At 38.8% G+C, this 24,775-nt stretch overlaps 1 protein-coding gene across 1 annotated transcript in view; it reads right to left on the reverse strand.

Moving 5' to 3' along the window:
• Positions 1-23,203, reverse strand: part of AQP9 (aquaporin 9) — a 48,051-nt gene extending 24,848 nt beyond the window's left edge. Inside the window, exon 1 of the mRNA XM_027553895.1 lies at positions 22,867-23,203. Within this exon, the coding sequence (XP_027409696.1) occupies positions 22,867-22,977 (111 nt within the window). The 5' untranslated portion in view covers positions 22,978-23,203. The remainder of the gene's footprint in view (positions 1-22,866) is intronic.
• Positions 23,204-24,775: the final 1,572 nt, after the last annotated feature.

A 24,775-nucleotide genomic window follows, 5' to 3' on the forward strand; every position in this document is an offset into this window, starting at 1 on the left:
CAGTGCCTTTATCTATGAACAGACATTATAAAACCTTGGCTTATTTCTCCCCAGTAATTTAAAAAATATTTATTTATTTAAGTATAATTGACCTACAACACTGTCAACAACAACAACTGACCTACAATGTCAGTTCCAGGTATACAACACAATGATTCATTGTTTTCATACATTACAATGATCTCTGCAAGTCTGATTGCCATCTGTCACTATACAAATTTATTATAATATTACTGACTATGTAATGTGAACTTTGTACCTCTTTAATTTCCCTCACCTATTTCACTCATCCCTCCACTGCCCTCCCCTTTGGCAACCACTTGTTTGCTCTCTATATCCTTGAGTCTGTTTCTATTTGTTATGTTTGTTCATTTATTTTGATTTTATATTCTCTGTTTGACTTATTTTACCTAGCATAATACTCTTGCTGCTGCTGCTGCTGCTTAAGTCGCTTCAGTCGTGTCTGACTCTGTGCGACCCCATAGACGGCAGCCCACCAGGCTCCCCCACCCGTGGGATTCTCCACACAAGAACACTGGAGTGGGTTGCCATTTCCTTCTCCAATGCATGAAAGTGAAAAGTGAAAGTGAAGTCGCTCAGTCATATCCGACTCTTAGCGACCCCACGGACTGCAGCCTACCAGGCTCCTCTGCCCATAGGATTTTCCTGGAGTGGGGTGCCATTGCCTTCTCCATAATACCCTTGAGGTCCATCCATATTGCCACAAATCACACAATTTCATTCTTTTCTTATGGTGGTGTAGTATTCAATTGCATAGACATACCATATCTTCTTTACTCATTAATCTATTGATGGACTCTTAGGTTGTTCCTATATTTTGGCTATGGTAATTAGTACTGCAATGAACATGCTGCTGCTGCTGCTAAGCTGCTTCAGTTGCATCCAACTCTGTGCGACCCCATAGACAGCAGCCCATCAGGCTCCCCCGTCCCTGGGATTCTCCAGGCAAGAACACTGGAGTGGGTTGCCATTTCCTTCTCCAATGTATGAAAGTGAAACATGAAAGTGAAGTCACTCAGTCATGTCTGACTCTTAGCAACCCCATGGACTGCAGCCTACCAGGCTCCTCTGTAATGAACATAGGGGTGCATATAACTTTTCAAATTAGTGTTTATTTTCTTTGGATAAATACCCAGGAATGGAATTGCTGGATCATGTGGTAGTTCTATTTTTAATTTTTTGGGAAACCCCCATCCTGTTTTGTGGCTGTACCAATTTGCATTCCCATGAATAGTGCGTGAAGGTTCCCTTTTCTCCATATCCTTGCCAACACTTGTTATTTGCTGTCTTTTTGATGAGAGCCTCTCCCAGGTGTGAGGTGACACCTCACTGTGGTTTTTTTTTTTTTTTTTGGTTATGCCATCATAGTTTTCTTTTTTTTTTTTAATTTAATTTAATTTTTTAACTTTACAATATTGTATTGGTTTTGCCAAATATCAACATGAATCCACCACAGGTAGACACGTGTTCCCCTTCCTGAACCCTCCTCCCTCCTCCCTCCCTGTACCATCCCTCTGGGTCGTCTCACTGTGGTTTTGACTTTCATCTCCCTGATGATTAGTGATGTTGAATATCTTTTCATGTGTCTGCTGACCATGTCTTCTTTGGAAAAATGTCTCTTCAGGTCCTATACACATTTTAAAATTTTGATTTATTTTTTATTGAAGGATAATTGCTTTACAGAATTTTGTTGTTTTTTGTCAAACCTCAATGCACATTTGTTTTTTGATGTTGAGTTGTATGAGTTCTTTGCCTATTTGGGATATTAACCCCCTATCAGATATAGGGTTTGCAAATATTTTCTATTTTGTAGGCAATCCTCCCTTGTTTGTACATCATAGCATATTATGCCATCATATTATGCCATGGTAATTAATCACATACCTTCTGTTCATTGCTTCTGTTGCCATCTAGTGGGTCACTTAACCACAGGATGTAATTCAGCTATTCACATATTAATGCCTGGTTTTCCCAATTTTATAAGACTCAGGATCATGTAATGAACTTCTTTGACTTTGCAATAGCATCTAGTATATTGAAGGTAATTAAATACCCAGATCCTAGGTGTTATTTCCAATTATGACACTTGGTGTCTGTGTAAATGCACATGTTACTTCTCAGTCTCAGCTTGCTCATCTATTAAAAAATAATACCTGTTTGCCTTGTTTCATAAGAATTTTCAGCAAAGGTTCAAATGGGGCAACCTTAATGAAGGCACTATTTAAACAACAAAGGACAATAATAGGTGAAGGATATTATTGCCTTTAGTATAGACTCAAAAGCAAAACCCCAATTCAAGGTGAATACATTCAGGCAAAGGGACTCATGGACTTAACCCCTAACTCACTGCCTGGCAATAAAAATGGGAGAGAAAAAACATCTATGACCAAAATTATAAATAGCTGTTATTTCATTCCGAACATGAGATTAAAATTTGTGGAAAGAAGAGAAGTGGGAAAATGACAAGAACTTGAAGGTGTTCTGCGTATTTGTGATTACTTTCCAAAGTGAGGTCATTTCATAGCTGGCAAGATTTTAGTGCTTTTGGTAGTAATGCAAGACTAGAAAAGAGGAGGGGGGTAAATACCATAGCTATCAGGATCTGTGCATGCAGGAGTGGGAGAAAGCATTTCATTGGAAAAGGAAGAAAGACATTTGAAAGGCAGAATTGCTACAAAAGATTGACTGGTGAGTGAGGTACCCTCAGTCATTCTCAGTCACCAAAGCCACATGTTCTGGAAATTTTTTTGGTACTCTTTCCTCGTCTCTCTCTTCACCCATGGTCAATTATTTCCATATCTCTTCTGTGGGCTTCTGTGGGGCCTTCTGTGTGTTCTGGCCTGTGTCCCCAGTTCCAGTATCTCCCCACTCAGCTGTCATGCTAGATGAAGTCCAACTTGCACACTGTCCCACACCCACTGCTCAGGAAGTACCAGCACCAGCCCCTCAGCCTGGCTCTCAGGGCTCTCTGGTGCCATGCCTCATGATTCTCAGCCCAGTGTTCTCCCAAGAATAAATCTCCCCATCAGTCAGGCTGGCAACCCATTCACTTTGAGTCCTTCGAACTTGACGCTCATTTCCACCTTTGCACACCTGCTCACGCCATCCCTTCCAGCCCAATATCTTTTCTGCATTTTCCCCAGCCCATATCAGTCTATTCTTCACACTGAGCTAAAATGCTACCTTTTCTGTAGGGCTTTTCTCTGGCAACTGAAGCCCCCAAAGACCTCTCCTGCTTATTTCATCATGTCTTTACAATGTCATTTTATGTTATCCCCACCTTGCCTTATGGCACTCCACCAAGACCATAATGCCCACCAGGTCACTTGTGCTTCTTTATATTCTGTGCTCAAACAGTATTTATAAAAGATATTAAAATATCTAAGCAGAAATGGGAAAAAATCCTGCCTGAAATATCTTTTCTTTCTTTTTTAACGTAGGGTTGTGTCTTGGTTGCGGCACGTGGGGTCTTCATTCTGTCATGTAAGATCTTCTGCTGCGGCACAAGGACTCTGGTTGCAGTGCGTGGGCACTGCAGCGTGCAGGCTCTGGTCGCAGCGTGTGGGCACTGCAGTGTGCAGCCTCGGCAGGTGCAGGTACACGAGCTTAGTCACTCTGCGGCACGTGGGGTCTTAGTTCCCTGACCAGGGATCAAACCCGAGTCCCCTGCATCACAAGGTATATTCTTAACCACTGGACCACCGGAGAAGCTCCAAAATGCCTTTTCAAGAGAAAAAGTTAGTTTGGGGGCACGATGTAAAAAGTGGGAGGTGTAATTTCTGAGATATACCTCTTGAGACTGTTGGAAAGTTCCCAGCTGAGCCATGAATCCTGTGACAGGCCGACTACTGGACACAGTGTGAAACCTCCCATGATTAAGTGATTACCAGAAACTGAAACGCTGGAGGTGAGGACAAAGACTCATGAGTCCACAGATTTTGTTTCATATGACCCTTCTCAAATCTCCTTTGTATCTACTGTTTCCTTCAAAGTGCTAACCAAGATATTCCTAGCACAGAAGACACAGTGCCTAAAAGACGCCCAAAAGATTTGCTTGATATATAAAAGCTGAGCCCTTTTAGAAAAACGGTTCATGAAGGTTGATGGTTCCTTGGTAAAATGTTGGCAAATGCGTGTACTCTGGGGCCAGGGATTACTGGGGAATTTTGTAGTTGTCACAAGTGATCTCTGATTTCCTGTGCACATCAACATTGTCCAAAGAAGGAAAAAATTAACATGTCTTATATCTTCAAGGTGTTTTGCCTATTTGTGATTACTCTCCAAAGATGGGTCATTTCACAGTTGGCAAAGCTTTAGTGCTTGGATGTCTGGTGGTTAGGACTTGGTGCTTTCTCTTCTGGGGCTCAGGTTTAATCCCTGGTCAGGGAACTAAGATCCTGCAAGCTGCATGACATGGCCAAAAGAACAAAAACAAAAAAAAAAAAAACAAAGAAAAAAAAGAAGAAGAAAATAGAAGGGGTGAATACTATTGTTATCAGGGTCTTTGCAGGGCAGGAGTAGAAGAAAGGATTTCAGTGGAAAAGGAAGAAAGACACTTGAAAGGCAGAATTCCTACAAAAGATAGATTGGTGAGTGAAGTAACCCCAGTCATTCCCAGTCACCCAGGTCATACCTTCTAGAATCTTGTGTTTCAGTATTTTCAGAGTTAATGGATACTAAAAAACAGTTTCTAGCCTATAGAGTTCCTGAAAATATTCAAAGTTGAAAGAAACTCCTTGGGAAACATTGTCATGGAATTTGTAGTAAAGGCTGAATGAGACATTGACTATCTTTGCTCATCTGGTTAGGGTTTGTGAGTAAAAGAATACAAATACTAGCTACCATCTATTTGATGTTGCTTTGTGCCAATTCTATGCTAAGTGCTGTAATACAGGTACAGTATTATTTCATCATCATCCCATTAACTTAGGATCCCTCTGAAAGGGAAGTATTATTATCTCCATTTTATTGATGAGGAAATTGAGATTGGGAAAGGCCAAGCAATTTTCCCAATGTTACATCATAGAAGGAAGGGAGACAGAAGCAGGGTTTGATGGCAGGCCTGTCTTAGTCACAGGGCTGTGCTCCTAACCATTACATACTGGACAGAGCAAAAGTCATCAGAAGCAAGCAAGGTCCCCAAGAATTCACAGAAAGCTTCAGGGAGGACACTGGGTTTTCCACAGGAGGTAAGATGGGGATACCAGTTCTCCTATCTGCATACTGAGAATAAAGACTGTCTGGGAATGTGGAAGGGTTTGGAGGCAGCAGTCATCTATTACCAAACCACCCAGTATTAAAGGCCTCCCTGTAGACCAGATACAGTCTGAGGAGAAAGTACTGAGGTTGAAGCTCATTTGGAAGCCTCCTCATATATTCTTCTCTTTGTGACAGGACAGGTGGCTTTTCTGGTGACAACATATGTGGTCACTGTGGTTCAGAAAAACACCAACACTTGTACTTTATTGCTGAAGCTTCCCATGACCTAGAGAAAAATCCTATTCAGCCCCATTTCCCTTCCTTTCTCAGAGATCAATGAGACATGTTGGTGATTAAGTGCAACTTTTTCAGTTTGTGCACAACCTATTTTTTTGATTCCTGCGTGCTTGATTTTTAACTCCCCTTGCAGAGAGAGCTTCCACTAGATGACCGAATGCTCACCAGGGGAAATTAGACCTGAAGGCAGAGTGAAACCTTTCCTCCTCTTGTTTTCTTTTGCTTGTTTCTTTCCTCACAGCGTCTCCCTGTCTTGTAGTCATCAGCTAAAGACACACTCCTCCCCCTGATGCTGACCAAGCCTGTCCACTCCTGGCTGAGAGAACGGTGGAGTGAGCCTTTTCCACACTTACAAGCCACACTCATGAGCCACGTGGATTTCTTGTGGAGCTGGCCAACATTTAGGGCACTTATTTAGCATTCAAACCTATCACAACGACTAGACTCAAGAAGTCAAACAATTCCACCTCTCTGTCCAGGCCCCACGTGCCCCTTTAATACTTTTTACTGAATCAGAGCCAAAGAACTAAGCCAGGTGGCCATTCCAAAGTGCTCTAGTACCTTCAAAGCATACCTGGCTAGTGCTTTAAAATACTTGTCTAGGAAGCCAATATCCTCCTTTAACCCAGTGGTGCCAGTTTGTGCCCACTGTGGGCAGCAGCAGTGTGATACAAGAACAGGAATCATGTGTGACTGTTCCCCTTATATTGCTGCAGGTCTTCCTGGAAATAGGTAAGGGATATATTTTGAATGAAAATATTCTTCCGTAGGTAATTTGTCATAAAATGATATAAATATTCATAGAACAGAAGTCTGTGTTAAAAGAACATATCTGTGGCAACACATATTTTAAGTAAAGTGTTTTGTGTGTAGGTGGGTGAGTGTATGTGTTTTTATCAGATATGTATACATACACTCCTCATATATATATATATATATATATATATATATATATGACATAAATAATCTCATTTAATCCCAATAAAAACCTAAGGGGGAAAAAAACTGAAACGTGAGGCCAAAGAAATTAAGTAATTTACCCAAGGACTTACAGCGAGTGAAAATATCTTTTTGAATCCCAAATTAACATTTCCATCCAATATTGATGTTCCTTCACTTCCATGAACAGCCCTCAACTGTGCCTGAGCCAAATAAGTCATTTGTCCAGATTTGTATTTCACAAGTCTGTCTTTCCAAAAACCAAATTGCTGTGCAGCACGGGGAGCCCAGCCTGGTGCTCTGTGATGACCTGGAGGGATGGGAGGGGGGAGGCAGGCGAGGGAGGGAGGGGTGTATGTATAATTATGGCTGATTTGCACTGCTGTATGGCAGAAATCAACACAACATTGTAAAAATTTTAAATAAATATATATATATTTAAATTAAAAAATAGAAAAAAAGAAATGCAAAAAAAAAAAAAAAAATCAAACTGTAGGAAACAAAGATCTCCAAATCTACAAATACCTCTCATTGAGATTTGGTATTCACTTTTCTTCATCCATTCCTCTCTGTTCATGTACATTTAAAAATTCTAAGTGCCATGCATGCTGCCTGGTGTAGGAGGGATGCAAAAAACCAGACGCAGGGCCTCTTAAAGCTCACAGAGCAGTAGGAGATTTAGGAGCTGGGAACTGCTAAGAATCATGAAAACTGTATGAAGTTTTATGTTACAAGCTTGTTACTCATGAATGGTGTAAGTGTTTATGCCTAGGGAAAGTGCACATGGGGATGTAGTTTTGTAAACCTTACTAACTAGATTATAGAAATTTTGACATTGAAGTCTCCTCAGATTTTTGAATTACTTGATTAATACCCCCAGTTATTGAGCCGCCTGACATTAAATCTGAGATATATTAATATATCATATGAGCGTATAACAGATTGATCTCATGCAGAACCTGACTATGATAATATAAGATCAAAATTTATCTTCTGATATTGCCAGAAATAAAATGATTTTTACACTATTGCCTCAACCAATTTTGCCAGGGGGTAGGATGTGGAAGAGAAAAGGAACACAGTCTTGCATGTAGGACTTAGATTTCTATTAGCCAATCCTCTTGTAAACAAGTAATATCAGACAGCAGGCTTAGACCCTCAACAATCTCTCCATCTGTGCTTTCCTGGTGAGAATATTTTGTCTTTGTAGAATGTGGTTCAGGACACCTTCGGAGCAGAGTCACAAACTAGTGGGCCATGGTTGAAGACTGCCTTTAAATAGGATTGACTCAAAGATGTGCTTTGTTTGGCCCACATGGTGATTTTTAGAAATTGCTGCCAGTATTTAAAAATAGAAAAATTACACATAGAAATCTGGATTTCTGATCATTCTTGCAAAACTGTAATATTTGCTGAAGCTTTACCTCATTCCTGCTTAGATACAGTGGAGATGGTCTGAGTGGCAAACGAGATGCCCCCTAAGACATGGTGTACACTGCCCACTTCCTTCCTAACTCCACCAGGCCCATTTCACTCAGATATCTTACCTGTCTGGTTTCAATAAGCTCTGGGGATATTGAGTACCATCTTAAATCCTAGGAAGATAAACCCACTTAGATTTTGGGGCTTGTAACTTTCTGGCCCCACAGACACTATGGTGTTAGCAAACCTGGCCTGAGACGCAAGACAGCCTCCCATTTCCTGGAGGAATCATCTGTGGCCATCTTCAAATGAAGGACTAACTATGGGTAAAACTTTATCTAAGTAGGTTAAGTAATAGGAAGACCAAAAAACACAGTCCTATTCTTGAGAAGAAAGGCATTTTGGGGGCTTGTCAGAGTGTCTCCTCTCCCTGTAAGCATTCTGTCTTTTGTCCCTGGAGAGGAAGAAGAATAAATCCCCACCTGTCAGGACTCTGGTCTCGGCAAACCTTGGTGCTCCAGCCTGTGCTGTAGGTGTCTGTTACCAGAAGAAGTCCCACATCCTACTCCATCTGTCTATATATTAATATACCTATTTATTTTATGTGACTTTGTCTATTGGAACATGCAATAATAATAGTAAAACAACAGAAACAAATACTGCTTATTGAGTATAATAGCATATATTAGCCCATTAATTCTCGCGAGGACCCAATGAGTCCAGCTCCTCTTATTGTCTCCGCTTTACATATAAGGAAACAAAGATTAGAGAGGTTAAGAGGTCAAGAGAATTTCTCACATTCACAGAGGCAGCAAGCAATAAGGTCCAGGTTTGATTGTACTTAATTTTGGCCACTGGATGGGTGAATGAGCAAGCATTTACAGCATGTAGACAATGGACAAAGTGTCTCAGTTCTATTACTTCCATAATAGAAGCACCAATACTTTGGCCACCTGATGCGAAGAACTGACTCATTGGAAAAGACCCTGATGCTGGGAAAGATTGAAGGTCAAAGGAGAAGGAGGGCAGCAGAGGATGAGATGGTTAGATAGCATCACTGACTCAATGGACATGAGTTTGAGCAAACTCTGGGAGATAATGAAGGACAGGGAAGCCTGGCATGCTACAGTCCATGGGGTTGCAAAGAGTTGGACATAACTTAGTGACTGAACAACATTCCTCCCAATATTAAATCCCCATTTAAAAAGTGAAAAACTGGATGACTTAACAAAAAATCCTATTGCTAGCAAGTGGCGGAATCTGAATCTGGAGACAACTTCTCTGCTTCCCAGTCCTGTGTTTCTCCTGTGACAACTGCTGCTATCTCGTTGGGGTTACTTGGTTTCTTTATTAGGACAGAATGCCTCTTTATGCACGGCTTTCCAGTTGGTTAGATTTCCAATTGGAAAATAAAACTTTCTCACTCATAACAAAAATAGTCACAAAGAACTTACATTGAAATCTGGACATTCTGGTTAAAAATAAAGTATTGGGTGGCGTGTAACCTTAGATAATATCAGAACACAATCAATCACCTCTAAGAACCAGTTGTACTTCAAAAGAGATGATATTAAGACAGGCTCATAAAAAGAGAGGAATCTGAGATTTGAGAACCAAGTGAATGGGCAAATGGCCAATCTTACAGCTCTCTAAGTAGAAGAGTACTCAGAACCAACACAGATCTCAGAAATGAGAGGTGGCTAAACTCCACTATTTCCACTAAGCTGAAAAGAATAGTGACCTCCTTTTCTGATCTGCACCCAGTCGCTCATTCCCTCAGCTCACCCTAAATAATGCCAGAATAGGGGTCAGAATAAGAAACTAATGGATAATTTGTTAAGGTGTGTGTGTGTTCATATCAGGATAAGGGGCTGAGTGTGATGGGTATGGATGGGAGGTTGCTGAAGACAATTCTCACTTCATTCAGAGTCAAGTATATTTCAGGTCACTCTCAATCTGGAAGATCCTTGAAGATGGAAGGGTTTAGAGCCCTGATTTGTGTCTTAGTTTCATTCCAGAGCTTGCAGTTCCTAACGTATGTTCCATGGATCATCAGTTCCATGAGACGCTCCTCACAAAATGGTTCTCACCAAGTTAGTCTGGGGACAGCTGTATATTCTAGTCCCCTCTTAGAGATTTACAGTGAAGGTTAAAGGCTCCAATAATTCCTACAGTTGCGAAAACTGCTTAGCTTGGTTTCCAAAGTGTATTTGGGAAGGACAGCATTTTCTTTCACGTAGTTCTTGCGTGCATTTTACAGAACTAGTGTTCTTCAGAACAGTTTGAGCAACTCCCTAAATCACTTGGAAGAGATAAATTCTGCTGAGTGAGCTCTTTTATGGGGAGCAGAGAAATGAAGAAAATATTCATTAACATGTAGAAAATTTTCAGTTATAAAGGGCATATGATAAAATATGAGAATTAGTGTCCTTCTCACTCCAGATTTCATATTTTATTCTCTACAGGTAACTAACAACAATATTTTCTGGTGTATCCTGTTAAACGTGTGTACATTTTATATAAATGGGAATATTTTCTACCTGCTTTTTCATTTTAAAAGCTTAGTGAGTCTTTCTATATCAGCATATGAATATTGGCCTCATTATCTTTAACAGCTGCTTAAGAGTCCGTTACAGCAGTACACTCCAATTTCTTTAAACTACCTGTTGATAGAGGCATAGGATTTAGGGGGAGGTTTCCTGGAAAGAAAGAGATTAAGCCATGTAGACTTATTCTAGGATGAGGACTAAGCCCTCAGGTCCTTTTTGGTCTTGATTGACTGTCCTGGTTGTGTAGCTTAGAGTGTATCAGCTATCAAGATGGCTAGGGGGTGGGGTGCACATTCTGGCATATTTACTTTTAAAGCATTTGCTTTGCTTTGCAGGGTCAGTGAACATAGCACTCCTAACTTAGACATGAAATAAAGTGCCCACTAGATGCATAAAGTGACTACTGGGTGCTTTTACATCCTGATTGATTCTATGGATTGTGATCTCATTTCTATGAGGCTTCCCTCCCTCATAGTCCTCATATTATGAGTCCTCTGCATCACAAGGCTGATAAATAAGGAGGAGCCAGCTTCTGCTCTCATCCCACATTCTCCTTTCTTGTCAAGTAATGAGAACATGTTGCAACAAACTTTGTCACTAAAAACTAAGCAGCTATACTTCTGGAGAGTAAAAAACGAAAATACTTCCCTTTCAAAAGTAATGAAAATAGCAAGTTTTCTGGGACAAAATTAAAACTCAGGGATCACAGAGTTTATTTTTTGAAAGAATCAAATGTGGTTTTATGAGTCTGCAGCCCTTAGATCAGTGACTCAGAACAGACTTTTCTCCCCAGGTCCTTTGGAACTCTGGAATTTCCCAAGTTAGTCTGGCCCTTCATGTTCACTGCTGATAAGGGGAAGACTGCAGGGAAGTCCTTCTTCAGCTGATACTGACTCAGAGTCTAAGGATTTGAAGAGATTCAGCCTCATTTGGAGAAAGCATAGGGTTTCCCCCTGACCTGCCTCTTGAGATATATGTATGCAGGTCAGGAAGCAACAGTTAAAACTGGACATGGAACAACAGACTGGTTCCAAATAGGAAAAGGAGTTCATCAAGGCTGTATATTGTCACCCTTCTTATTTAACTTATATGCCGAGTACATCATGAGAAACGTTGGGCTGGATGAAGCACAAGCTGTAATCAAGATTGCCAGGGGAAATAATAATAATCTCAGATATGCAGATGATACCACCCTTATGGCAGAAAGCAAAGAACTAAAGAGCCTCTTGATGAAAGTCAAAGAGGAGAATGAAAAAGTTGGCTTCAAACTCAACATTCAGAAAACTAAGATCATGGTATCTGGTCCCATCATTCATGGCAAATAGATGGGGAAACAATGGAAACAGTGACAGACTTTATTTTTGGGGGCTTCAAAATCACTGCAGATGGTGACTGCAGCCATGAAATTAAAAGACGCTTACTACATGGAAGAAAAGCTTTGACCAACCTAGACAGCATATTAAAAAGCAGAGACATTACTTTGTCAACAAAGGTCCATCTATTCAAAGCTATGGTTTTTCCAGTGGTCATGTATGGATGTGAGAGTTGGACTAGAAAGACAGCTGAGCACTGAAGAATTGATGCTTTTGAACTGTGGTGTTGGAGAAGACTTTTGAGAGTCCCTTGGACTGCAAGGAGATCCAATCAGTCCATCCTAAAGGAAATTAGTCCTGAATATTCATTGGAAGGACTGATGATGAAGCTGAAACTCCAATACTTTGGCCACATAATGTGAAGAACTGACTTATTTGAAAAGACCCTGATTCTGGGCAAGATTGAAGACAGGAGGAAAAGGAGACAACAGAGAATGAGGTGGTTGGATGGCATCACCGACTCAATGGACATGACTTTGAGTAAACTCTGGGAGTTGGTGATGGACAGGGAGGCCTGGTGTGCTGCAGTCCATGGGGTTGCAAAGAGTCGGACACGACTGAGCGACTGAACTGAACTGAACTGAACTGATAGGGTTTCCTAGTCACTCAAGGTCACATATTCCAGGTGGGAGAAAGGGAGTGGAGAGCTCTTCACCACTGCACCCACCCATCAGCCTTCTCCTTTTCAGTTTTCCACCTTATGGTAATCATTTCTGGTTGGTGATATACCTGGGCAACCTAGCAGAAGCAAATGCACACCTGTCCTGGAAGAGCAACGCCATAATTTGGGCCCTAAAGATTTCCCACACTGAAGAATAAACCTTCCTAAAGAGCTTACAATACAAATTCACAAAACACTAAAGGAAATGATCCTTTGTGAATGAAGCAGTGGATAAAATAAGCAGGAGGATTACCAACTCCAAAACTTGAGATGATGGCAATAAAATACCATAAAATACTGTAAATATGTTAGACTTCAGTTAAACAGATTAAAAAAATAAACACATAAGGAGAGAAAATAAAAGCAATTAAGTACAAGAACCAAATGGAATTTCTAGAAATGAAAACATATTAAGGAAACAGAAGACTTAATAAACATATTAAACAGAAGCCTAGATATAACTGAATAGGGAATTAGTGAATCAGCAGATTTGAGAGCACTACACAAAATTCATCATGGAGAGGTTTAGATGGATTTGTCAAAGTGGTTGGGAGAGGTAATGAAAAAAGTGAGAGCATCAAGCATATATACAAGTATAATAGGAATTCTGAAAGAAAAAAATAGAGTCTGGAGGAGAGAAAAGATGATAAAGCTGAGAATTTTCCAGAATTGGTAAAAATTGCAAATCTTAAAATTGAAGATGAACAATGAATCCTGGGCACTACAAAAAAAAAAAAAATAAATTCATTCCTAGTCATATTATAGTAAAGTTTCAGGAGAAAAGGGGAAATTTGTAATAGTAGTCAGAGAAATGCTGATTATTAAGGACAAAAATTAGACCAATAATAGACTTGTCAATAGCAATAATAAAGATACTGAGATGATACCTGCAAATTGCTAAAGAAAACCAATCATCAACCTAAAACTTATCAGCGAATTTATCATTGAAGCTTGAGAGTGAAATAAAGACATAGTCAGACAAACAAAGACTACCTTCCTGAAAAATTTCCTTAAGAAAGCTTTTTTTTTTTTTTACTGCACAAAGAAGCCAGCATCTGAAAGAAAATAAAGGGTGAATGCAGTAATGATTAACAAATAAACTGGTAATTGATAGTAAATTCAAATAAGTATTCACTATTCAAAACACTAATATTAAGCACAATGAGTAGTATAATATTAGATAATAATGCCATAAGATGGAGTAGTTGATTACAATTAGGCTTTTATAACATTTTTGTGTTGTTCAGAAGGAAAGAGATGTTAATTCATTTTAAAGTTTGTTAGTGCAATAATACATTTTTTTAAATGTAAGGATAAGTACTTAAAGAATAGAAAGAGTAAGCAAAGGAGAAAAGGGAGAAATAAAACTGATGGGAGAATCAACTCAATGGGAGGATGTAAGAAATGTCAAAGCAGAAGCTAAGTGGAAAACATAGAAACCACATTAAAAATTAAAGAACAAAATGCATATATGTGTATAATTGAGTCATTTTGCTGTATAGCAGAGATTAGCGCATTATAAATCAAAATATTTCATTAAAAAATAAATGAAGATTAAAGGGCATCACAGGTACACCAGAGATTTTTAAAAGCTGGAAGCCAATACTATGAAAAATCATTTCAAAATTACTACTTTCACTATATTAATTTTGAAAATATTAAAAAAAATTTAAAAACTACATTTGCAAACAGAAATGAAGCACAGTTCTCTGGAAAAAATGAATTGCCAAAATAGAATTAATAACAGAAAATCTAAATGAAACATAGCTTTAGAGAAATCTACTTTCAAACATTTCTCTTTCTTTTTCATTTCACATGCTAAGTAATCTTTAATGAACGATAATCCTCATTTTATACAAAGGGTTCCATAAAACAAAAAGTGGGAAAAAATTCCAGTATATTTCATGAAGTTAATATGCTGCTGGTAATAAAAGTAGACAGGACAATATAACAATTGAAATTATAGTCCAGATCCTTAATAAAACATTGCAAACTAAATGCTGTGATTAGGTGAGAATTAATCTCAGGAATGTAAGGATGATTTAACACTAAAAATATTTATCAATGTAATTTTCTTTATCAACAGATAAGAACAGAAACCCATATGGTTATCTCAATAGATGCAGAAATGTATTTTTTTTTAAATTCAACAATTGTTCCTAATCAGAGTTTTAGTAAATGAGAAAGAGATAGGAATTTCCTTTCTCACATCAAGAATGTCTACCCAAAACCAACAGCAACTATTGTTTAATGGTAAAATATACGAGGCAGATTTTTAAAAGTTGAGGATAGAACAAGAATGACACAATTATAACTTCTAGTAACATTGAACAAGAGGTTCTGATTATAATAATAAGAAGAAATTAAATATTTAAGGACTAAAAAGAAAGAAAATTAAAAACTCCCATATTCTCAGAGAAAAAGGTATTATCTATGTCAGTACAGTCCAATAGAATATTTTTCAATGAGTGAAAAGTTCTATTATTGTATCTCTGCTGTCCAATATGGTAGTCAATAGTCATATATGGTTCTTGAGCACATAAAATAGAACTAGGAAGGGTGGAAACTAAATTTCTTATTTTATTTAAGATTAATTTTAATTTAAGTAGCCACATATGGGTAGTGGCACTCAAATTTGACAGCCTTGAACTATATGGAATATCTAAGACCATCTTAGACTTATTTGAATTAATAAGAGAATGACCAAGTTTGCTGAATGCAAAATCAATATATAACACTCAGTATTGTTTCTAAACACTAGTAATAACCAATTAGAAAATATCATTTAAAAGGTACTGTTCACAGCAGTGATCATAACCAGAAGATAGCTAGAACTATATCAAACAAAAATAAATGAATGACTAATACCAAGTAAATTATAAAACTTTGGAAAGAAATATGAAAGCAGACCTATGAATGAAGAATTATTTATGGGTGAGCAGATTCACCATTTCAAAATGTCAATCCTGTCCAGAATACTGTAAATTCCATGCAATTCCAGTCAAAATCTCTACAGGGTATGTATGTAACTTGATAAACAGATCCTAAAATTCATGTGGAAGACTAAAAGGCTAAAAATAGCTAAGACAGTATTAAAAAAAATAACAAGGAAGAAAAACACCAGATAACAAAAATTATTTAGAAAGCAATTATAACAAAAATATGTGGCAGTGGTATGGGTTTGGACAGAGAGATCAATGGAACTGAATAAAGTCTAGATATACACCACATTTATATGGGAACTGGTATATAATACAGATGGCATTACAACCAGTAGAGATAAGACAGACTAGTCAAAATGGTGCTGGAACAACTTGCGATCCTTCCAAATAAAGAGACACCTACTCTACATTCTACCCCAAAATAAATTCTACACAGGGAACTATACTCAGTATTTTATAAAAATCTATAATGGAAAAGAACCTGAAAAATATATATACCTATATATGTATATGTATGTAACTGAATCACTGTGCTGAAATTAGCACAACTTTGTAAATCAACTATACTTCAATAATTTTTTTTAATTCTAATAATTTAAGCATCTAAATGTGAAAAGCAAAATATTAAGCTGTAATTAAAACACAAAATATTTTTCATGTCTGGTTTTAATTATCAGTATCCTATAACCAATAAGAAAAAGTAGAAAAACAAAACAAAGAAAAAATATGCGGAGGATCTGAAGAAGCAATTTCCAGAGGCGAAAAATCTCAAAGTTCAGTAAACATGAGAAGATCAACTGCACTAGAAATTCATTAAAATTTCTAGTGAACTTTCATTTCCTGTATATCAAATGGGCAAAAATAGAAAGTTGAAGCATATCAAGAGTTGACGAGTATATGGAAATGGGAATTCTTATATTACTGCCTATAGTATAAATTTGAAACCACTTTGGAGAGCAATGTTAAAATACACATAAAGGTGAAGATCGACACACCCAAGGCCAAAAACCCCCACTTTTAAAAGAGGAACTCATGTACCCGGAGGCCTGAACAGGATGTCCTTAACAGCAGAGTTGGTAACAGTGACGTGCTGCAAACGTTAACAGTTCATGACGCGAATGGATATACACACTCGCTGTCCGGCACAACAGTTAAAATGAATCACCCACGTCAACATGGCCCCAAATAGATAAATCTCAAAAAATGTCTTCAAGGGGAAAAAATCTCAAATGGTAGAAGGTATAAAAACTATGAAGCCACACATATAAGTTTATGAAACATCCAAAATAGTAACATAGATTGTCATGAGAGGCGATGCTGCTGCTGCTAAGTCGCTTCAGTCGTGTCCGACTCTGTGCGACCCCATAGACGGCAGCCCATCAGGCGCCACCGTCCCTGGGATTCTCCAGGCAAGAACACTGGAGAGGTTTGCCATGTCCTTCTCCAATGCATGAAAGTGAAAAGTGAAAGTGAAGTCGCTCAGTCGTGTCCGACACTTAGCGACCCCATGGACTGCAGCCTACCAGGTTTCTCCGTCCATGGGATTTTCCAGGCAAGAGTACTGTAAAGTGCAAAAGCACGTGCAAGAATGAAGAGAACCCAGAGAGGTCTGATTCTAAATCCAGTTCCACCACACATTTGCCTGTAAGCAAGGTGTTCCATATACTAAGCCTTCATTTCCCCACCTGTAAAATAAGAACAGTTTCCTTATCTCACTAGATTTTTCCAGGATTAGAGTGAGTGTCAATGCCCTTCAGCATCCTTTGACTTCATTACATAACTGTATCTGGAGTGAGAGAATCTTCCACCTCAGGCCCCTCTGCATCGGTGTTGAAGGCACAGGGCAAGAACCCACATAAGAGCTCATGGTTGGCTCTTCCACACTTCAGATTTAGAACCTTGGGCTTTCTTAAAGTGACAGAGCACCCACATGCAGAAGTACAGATGCAGGAAAGGCAGAGTACTAGACATACACTGTAAATAAATAAAATAAGCAGATAGTGTTGGCGATGGATCTTCTTTCCCATGTTCTGCTATGGTAGAAAGAGCATTTGATGGAATTCTGTGAGCGAGCCTATGGGTCTCTGTTTCCTCATTGGAAAGACACAGGGATCAGACAACAGAGACAACTTCATCCCAGTGCAAGGGCCTATGGATGAGGATCCTTCCACGGCTCTGGGAAACAAGCCATCCAAGATCAACAGAGGCTCCCGGCCTATTATTGGCCAGCACATTGACAACTCTAGCTCTGTGGGATCCACAGTCCTGGAGGTTGTAGGCTTGGAGTAGGGCGCAGCTTTGCAAAGCTACAAGGTTGAACCAAGCAGAGAGAAGACAGGACAGGGGCATTTCCAGCCAGAGAGGAAGACAGAAGATTTATAAAGTCTCTTAAGGGCCCCTTCCTCTTAGTTCCTTTGTTCTAAGCCACAGATTGGTCTCACAGAGGAGGATCTAGAAAATAGAAATATTAGGGGAAGAACAGAGTGCCATGCATGGCCAACATGTTTATTAGAGCCATGAAGAGATGGTTGAACCACCTTAGAGTTCTGATGTTACAGGGGGTTTGAACGTGTTTGTAGGTGGTCATGCCTGGGTGCTCAGTTGCTAAGTCATATCTGACTCTTTGTGACTTCATGGACTGTAGCCCACCAGGCTCCTCTGTCTATCGCATTCTCCAGGCAAGAATACCAGAGTGGACTGCCATTTAAGAAGTCTAAAAACTTCATGCTAATAGATCCTCTATGAAATGTTCATGTCATGGTCATGTCTGTCCTATATAATAATCTTTTGACACAATACTGTCTAATGTATTTTAGGCTATAAAATTAACAAAGTTCTCTTGGACTTCCACATGGAAGGTGTTAATTCTCATTGAATACTGGTATTGGGTTGGCCAAAAATTTTCATTTAAGTTTTTGTGAGATGTAATAGAAAAACCCAGATGAAATTTTTGGCCAACCAAATAGATTAGGAATGACTGAAGTCAAGATATTAAGCCCAGCTCTTATGTTCATGGGCTGGGTGACCTTGGGTGAACCTCTTGATTGTGTTACATCTGTTTTCCCATCTGGCAAAATGGAGTTCATCATGTTTCTCTTTCCCTCCCTTCTTCCCTCCCTCTCCCCCTCCTCTCCATGGAGAGTTATAAAAAATAAGCAACAGCCCAGATAAAAAAACACTCCATGCCTCTTAGAGGAAAAGCAGAGTGGAAACCCAAGGCACAATATGTGTATAAGACAGGACTACTGGGCTCCATGCTGATTCCTAGGACCTATAATTGCATCAGCCTGTGCCTTAGCTTCCCACCAACAAGAAGCGCAAAGGACATCCACCCTTACTCTTACCTCATAGTTGTCCTACCAGTCTCTAGGAACTCCAGATAATGTAGTAGGCCAGGGTTGCCCTAAATTACACCCTGCAAAGTGGCCTTAGTTTAAGAACTGGCTAATTTTAAGAACTTTCCTATTTCACACTGAATGCTAACCCTATATTCTCTAGTTTCAACAGCTTCCTAATATGGACCAGACCTATTCCAAGATCTGAGCACACTTTGTAATAATCATTTGAGAGCCCTATAATTTCTGTAACCAGCCTCTGCACTTTCTATTTCCCTTCAGGGCACAGATCAAAGGTATTACTTTTAGCAAAAGTACTTGCATTATTTCATTTTTAGATAGGCCAAAAGGTAGATGTCTAATGTACAGGCTTGACAGGGTGAGGGAAAAAATGTAAGGTCTTTTCCAATATACAAGTAGATGCCATCCACTCCTAAGTCCAGCCCTGGAAGGATGTCCTTCCACCATAAGGGGAGATATGGCCACTGGCTGGGTTGTTCACCTTAGCATCTTCAATAGGATGGTCTCTGTATCAAAGAATCCTGGAATGTTTGGAGAGAGAGGAGGGTATACAGAATAGTGAGGAGTGAACATAGATCCTGTGAGAAATGATGAGAGATCTTGGGAAGTTCAGCCTCCTAAAGGAATTATTAATTCAACACACATTGATGGGTTTCTTTTATGTATGGGCAGAGTTCTGTAGTCAATTCTAGGGAAAGGTATGGGCACGATGCCCAGGAGGGGACAAAGCAGCTATTTTTAAATACTACAAAGACTCTCAAGTAAAAGAGCAGAAGGATCAAGGGGAAAGGGAGCTAACATGTAATGAGCTTCATGTGTCAGGAATTTTACATGTAGTGTATATTTAATGCGCAACCTGAAACCCACACGTCATGGGCCCACATGCAGGGGGCTGAGAAGATTGTTCTCTGCCTTTACCTTTACACCAGTCCACCTGAATTGAGTAGTTTTTTTCTTCTTGGTGGCCCAACTAACGATCTGGTCTCATCAGGTGCTCATTAATTAAACACATATGCACACAGTGTTAACTCAAGGCTCCAGTCTATGGAAATATTAAAGCAGAGTCTGATTTACTATCTATCAGGGACACTACCAAAGGAATTCCAGCAATGGGTGGAAGTATGCGGAAAGCGTAGGGGCTATAATTAGAAAGAACCCCAGTTCACTGCAAAACCCACTGGTTTTGGGCAGTTACTTCATCTCTTTGAGCCCTCATTTCTCCAACTGTTTATGAGTGATAAATGTAGGTAAAGAAGCTAACAAACAATAGATACTTATTACTTACTCCCCATATTTGCAGCTCAGTGCTTCTAAACCTCTTTTCTGTGATAGGAAAGATGCACTGCAACCTGTCTTCCTCACACCAGTAAAGGCAGAAAGGCCTGCCTATCCCAATGTCTGGATTTCCCTGGTGACTCAGCAGTAAAGAATCCTCCTGTAATGTAGACAATGCGGGTTTGATCCCTGGGTTGGGAAGATCCCCTGGAGAAGGAAATGGCAACCTACTCCAGTATTCTTTCTGGGAAAATCCCATGGACAGAGGAGCTTGGTGGGATACAGTCCATGGGTTCACAAGAGTCGGACACTACTTAGCGACTAAACCACCACCACCATCCATCCCAATGTCTAAAAAGCCAAATTAGAGCTAATTTTTTAGCTTATGACTTAATTATTTTAATATACAGAGAATTTTTCATGGAACTTCTCTTCCCTTAAAGCTACCAGTAGCCCTTATCAGTCATTTATACCACAGTGTGAATGAGCTTGAGATGCTTCCCTTAAGAGCACTTTTCAAGATTGGGTTGAAGATGGCATCAGACTCCCAGTATCTGGGTGAAAATTATCTTTACAAATAAAGTGAGTCCTTCATATACACACTGCCATTTTTTAGTGCTCCCTTTGCTCCATGCCTTATCAACATGCAAACTTTTTACTAGAGAAAGTAAGGCAAAATGTACATTTTCTAATAAAGCAGAAATAATTACTTTGGATAACCTTTGAGCAAGACCATGTAGATTTATTAAAAACCAAAATTGTAATTTACATGTATATTGAAAAAACATATTTTTGCAGAATTTTCTTGTTTATACATCCCCACAAGCCTCAACAAAATTGAATATTATAATCAGAAAGATTTCATCAGGGTTCATTTTAGAACAGTATAAATAGAAATCGAACATTTCAGGAAATGATTGGCTTTAGCTGGAAGATACAAAATTTAATTTTTCAGCATACAGTTGTCAAGATATTATTTCTGTAGCTCCCACCTTGAATTGTAGGGGAAGACACATTACTATTTGCATAAGCAGAATAGTGAATGGCTAAAAGCCGCTTTCATTTACTCAGTTAGACAGGATGAGATTATGAAATAGATTCTTATGAAGAAATAAAGAGGGTTTTAACTTTTTCTGGTTACAAAATACACAGATGTTTAGCTCACTTCCTCCTCTATTTTATTTGCAGAGCACTTAGAATTGTAACTGAATTTACTTCACTTCTCTGTTTCACAGGTCACCCTGAGGATAAAGTTAGGCTGGGATAACCACCACTCTTCCCTTTGGGACCAAATTGTCAAGGAACATGACCACAGGATTTCTGACTCCCTGAGGGCAATTTTTCAGTAAAGAGTGACTAGAATCAGAAGAATCTTGGACTTTTATTTTCTCTCTCTTTTCCTTCCAACGCCCTTCTCCCCAACACTGCCCCCATCTAACTAAGTCACGTAGATGAGAGGGGAGGATGGTCAAGAGGGAGTGTAAGAAATTGTCCTAATACCTTGAAGATACTTGAATGAATCATGTACAAAGAGGTTTTCAGAAACCAGAAAACATATTGCTCTGTCTCATTTTACACTAATTCAATTTTTTGAGTCCATATTTATTTCTTAGTCTTGGATTAGTCTCCTGAAATGTTATGTATTTACACAAATCAAAGGACTTTAAAAAATGAGGTATAATTAGCATATAGCAATATGATAGTTCAGGTGTACAATATACTAATTCAATATTTGTTTATATAGTAAAATGAGCATCACAATAAATCTAACTAATGACTATCTGCATACATAGTTATACATTTTTTTCTTGTGATGAGAACTTTTAAAATATAATCTTAGCAATTTTCATATATGTAATATAATACTATTAACTATAGTCACCATGATGCATATCACCCAAGAACTTTTAATGTACAAAGTTTATGGATAATCCTCTATAATCTTAAAAATGAAATTATTCATAAATGGAGTAGGGAATCTTTGAGCAGATTTTTGTTGTTTTAAAGCAAGTTAAAATCAGTAGCAGCTACTCACGAAAATAATCACACATTTAACTTTTTCTCACTAATGGTTTGAGGCCAGCTAAAAATTCAAGATACAGAGAATGATGGAACATGCAACAGGATGAAAACCTAGAGCCCATGTCACTTAAGTAAACTTTCCAGACTTTTATTAATAGCTATGCAAATCTTCAGGCAAAATCCTCTAAATTTTCTTAGAATACATTCTTCCTTTATATCTGACAATTTTTTATAACTGTCTAATTGAAACTCTTTAGAGATTAGTTTGAGTTAAATAAAGGTGGAGAATAATATAAAACTACAGCTGGACCATTGCACAGTACACTATTTCTACCTAATAAATTAGTGCATATTTTAATTTAGTAAAAATCAAGTGATCTGACAACACAATCTTTGCCAGCACTTGTGATAACAAGCTGTCTCTTGGCATCCATATTTATTGATTATTGATAAATCAGCTTAACATTTTTGGGGAAATAAGCAGAGTATAAATCAGTTAAGCAAAGGGAAAAATTTTCTAACAGTTAACTTTAGTCACAAAGTCATTTTAGAGCCTGAGTAAATCTGTAAAATGAAGAAAGTACTTCATGCCCCTCTTCCTCTCTCATCCACTTTCGTGGCTAAATGGAGTGAATAAGCAGAAACCTAAAATGTTGGCCACTGAGTAGCCAAACAGCCTGGAAGTAACTTGCTGATTGCTGAAAGAAGTGAGTCTAATGATGAACTCAAAACAAAGATAATTTTTATCATCAGCTAGGTTACAAGTGAGGCATCCTTGGTTCAAAATTCAGGAAATCAGAAAATACTCACAATCATTATAAATGTACCCAAGAACTCGGAGAGCGTTTCCTTGGCTAAAGTGTTCTTCAAGACCAATCTCTGCTTCAAGCTTTTTTTCTTTTGTTCCATCTCAGGCTGCATCTTGGGGCTTCTTCAAAGACCACTCGTTTCACCAACACCTGCTTCTGCTGATCCCTACTTCACTGGCACATAAAAGTTTTTAACAGCTGCTCACAGGTTCCTGGTGATGTCTGATTCAGTTATCCAGTCCCAATGAGAACCCGTGGTTTACTCCTCTGGTGGTGAAGTTGTCATTCCGTGGTTGCTGCTGTTTATTTGAAATGGCGAGGTAGAACCTGAAATCCTGAAAACAACCCTTTTTGTGCCTGATGGATTAATCATTACCTTTCTTTTCATGGTACTTTTTTTCTCTGTTGTTTTTTTTTTTTTTTCTTCAAGAGATGAGAAAAGAGATGTATTGGTTGCGTCGTTGCCAAACCACAGCGATGGGCTGCAGTCCAGGAGAGATTTACATGTTGCACAATTGCAAGCTTCTGACTTTTTTTTTTCTATTTAGAAATGGTTGGTTGAAGTGTAGCTTGGAATTGTCAAATCAGGCACATATACATCCAGTGTAAACATTCTTCTCTGAAGGCACTTTCATGCACATTATAGAACATGAATAAAATATAGATGTGTCGTTCTGCAAAATTAATCATGCTTTTTTTCTTCCAATAACATTTCAGTGATTTAATTACAGCTCCCTGATGATGTTGAGACCACTGCATTTGTTCCAGAGAAGAAGAAATTACCATGTCTGTGCTCAGTGTCTCAGTCACTCTTTGTGACCCCATGGACTGTAACCCACCAGGCTCCTCTGTCCATGGGATTATCCCAGGAAGAACACCAGAGCGGGTTGCCATTTCCTTCTCCAGGGCCTCTTCTTGACCCAGGGATCCAACCTGCATCTCCTAGCAGGCAGATTCTTTACCACTGAGCCACCTGGGAAGACCTGAAGAAATTAACATACAGAGAGACAATTGCAAGTTTCACATGGCAAGTCTGTAGAACAGAATGGGATCTCCCGTTTGGATCCTATAGCTGGGATTCATTTACCCAAGATAGCTTGGAATCAAGAATCAGGATGATGGATAAACGAACTTCTTAAGACGCATTCTAGTTCGAAAACCAAGTTGCTCTCTTTCATTTACCATGAAATACTTAGGCAAAATCTATAGTAAGTAAACAACAATAGCTTGAAAGTCTATACTGCTTAGAGATCACTGAGTTAGAAAGAGCTCAACCTGAGTATATGTCACCCCCATTAAACAAGAAAGGGAGTAAAGATACCTAAACAAGGCTCCTGGGTTATACTTTTTAAGTTTGATGAATAACATCCCGGCAGACAGCAAACTGTGTTCGAGACGAGCTTCTCATCACATCAAACGTTCAAATCTTGTTTTTCAAAACTAGTTTGAAGAAGTAGAATCCAGTGGTTGTTTCTGAATCCCAAAACAGTCCCATGGAATTTGTACCCAGGCTGTGTGCTTCTTCCCAACTCTCCCACAGAGAAGCCAGCTCTGTTTCAGGCCCTCCCCTATCTTTGCAGGAGGCCCACAGTTATTCCCAGTTAAGGAGGCAGATTGGAAGAGAAGGAAGGGCCTGGAGAAAAGAGCTGCAGATATTTCAAGGACAGAAGACATACCTAGTGTATAATTGAAATCAAGAGTTTGGGTCTAAAGAGATTATAACTTGCCTGAGAATATGCCATTGCCAAAACAGTAATCAAGTATTTGACTAACTCCTGGTTAAATTATGGATACTATTGTCTAGAAGAGTTATTTATGACTGCACTAAGTACCCAAGTACCAGTGGATGGACCAGAGAAACAGGACTTTATTGTTGTGTTTACAACTGATACCACACAAGGGTGTTCTCT

This window comes from Bos indicus x Bos taurus, chromosome 10, assembly GCF_003369695.1.
Source record: "Bos indicus x Bos taurus breed Angus x Brahman F1 hybrid chromosome 10, Bos_hybrid_MaternalHap_v2.0, whole genome shotgun sequence".
NCBI classification, from domain to species: Eukaryota; Metazoa; Chordata; class Mammalia; order Artiodactyla; family Bovidae; genus Bos; species Bos indicus x Bos taurus.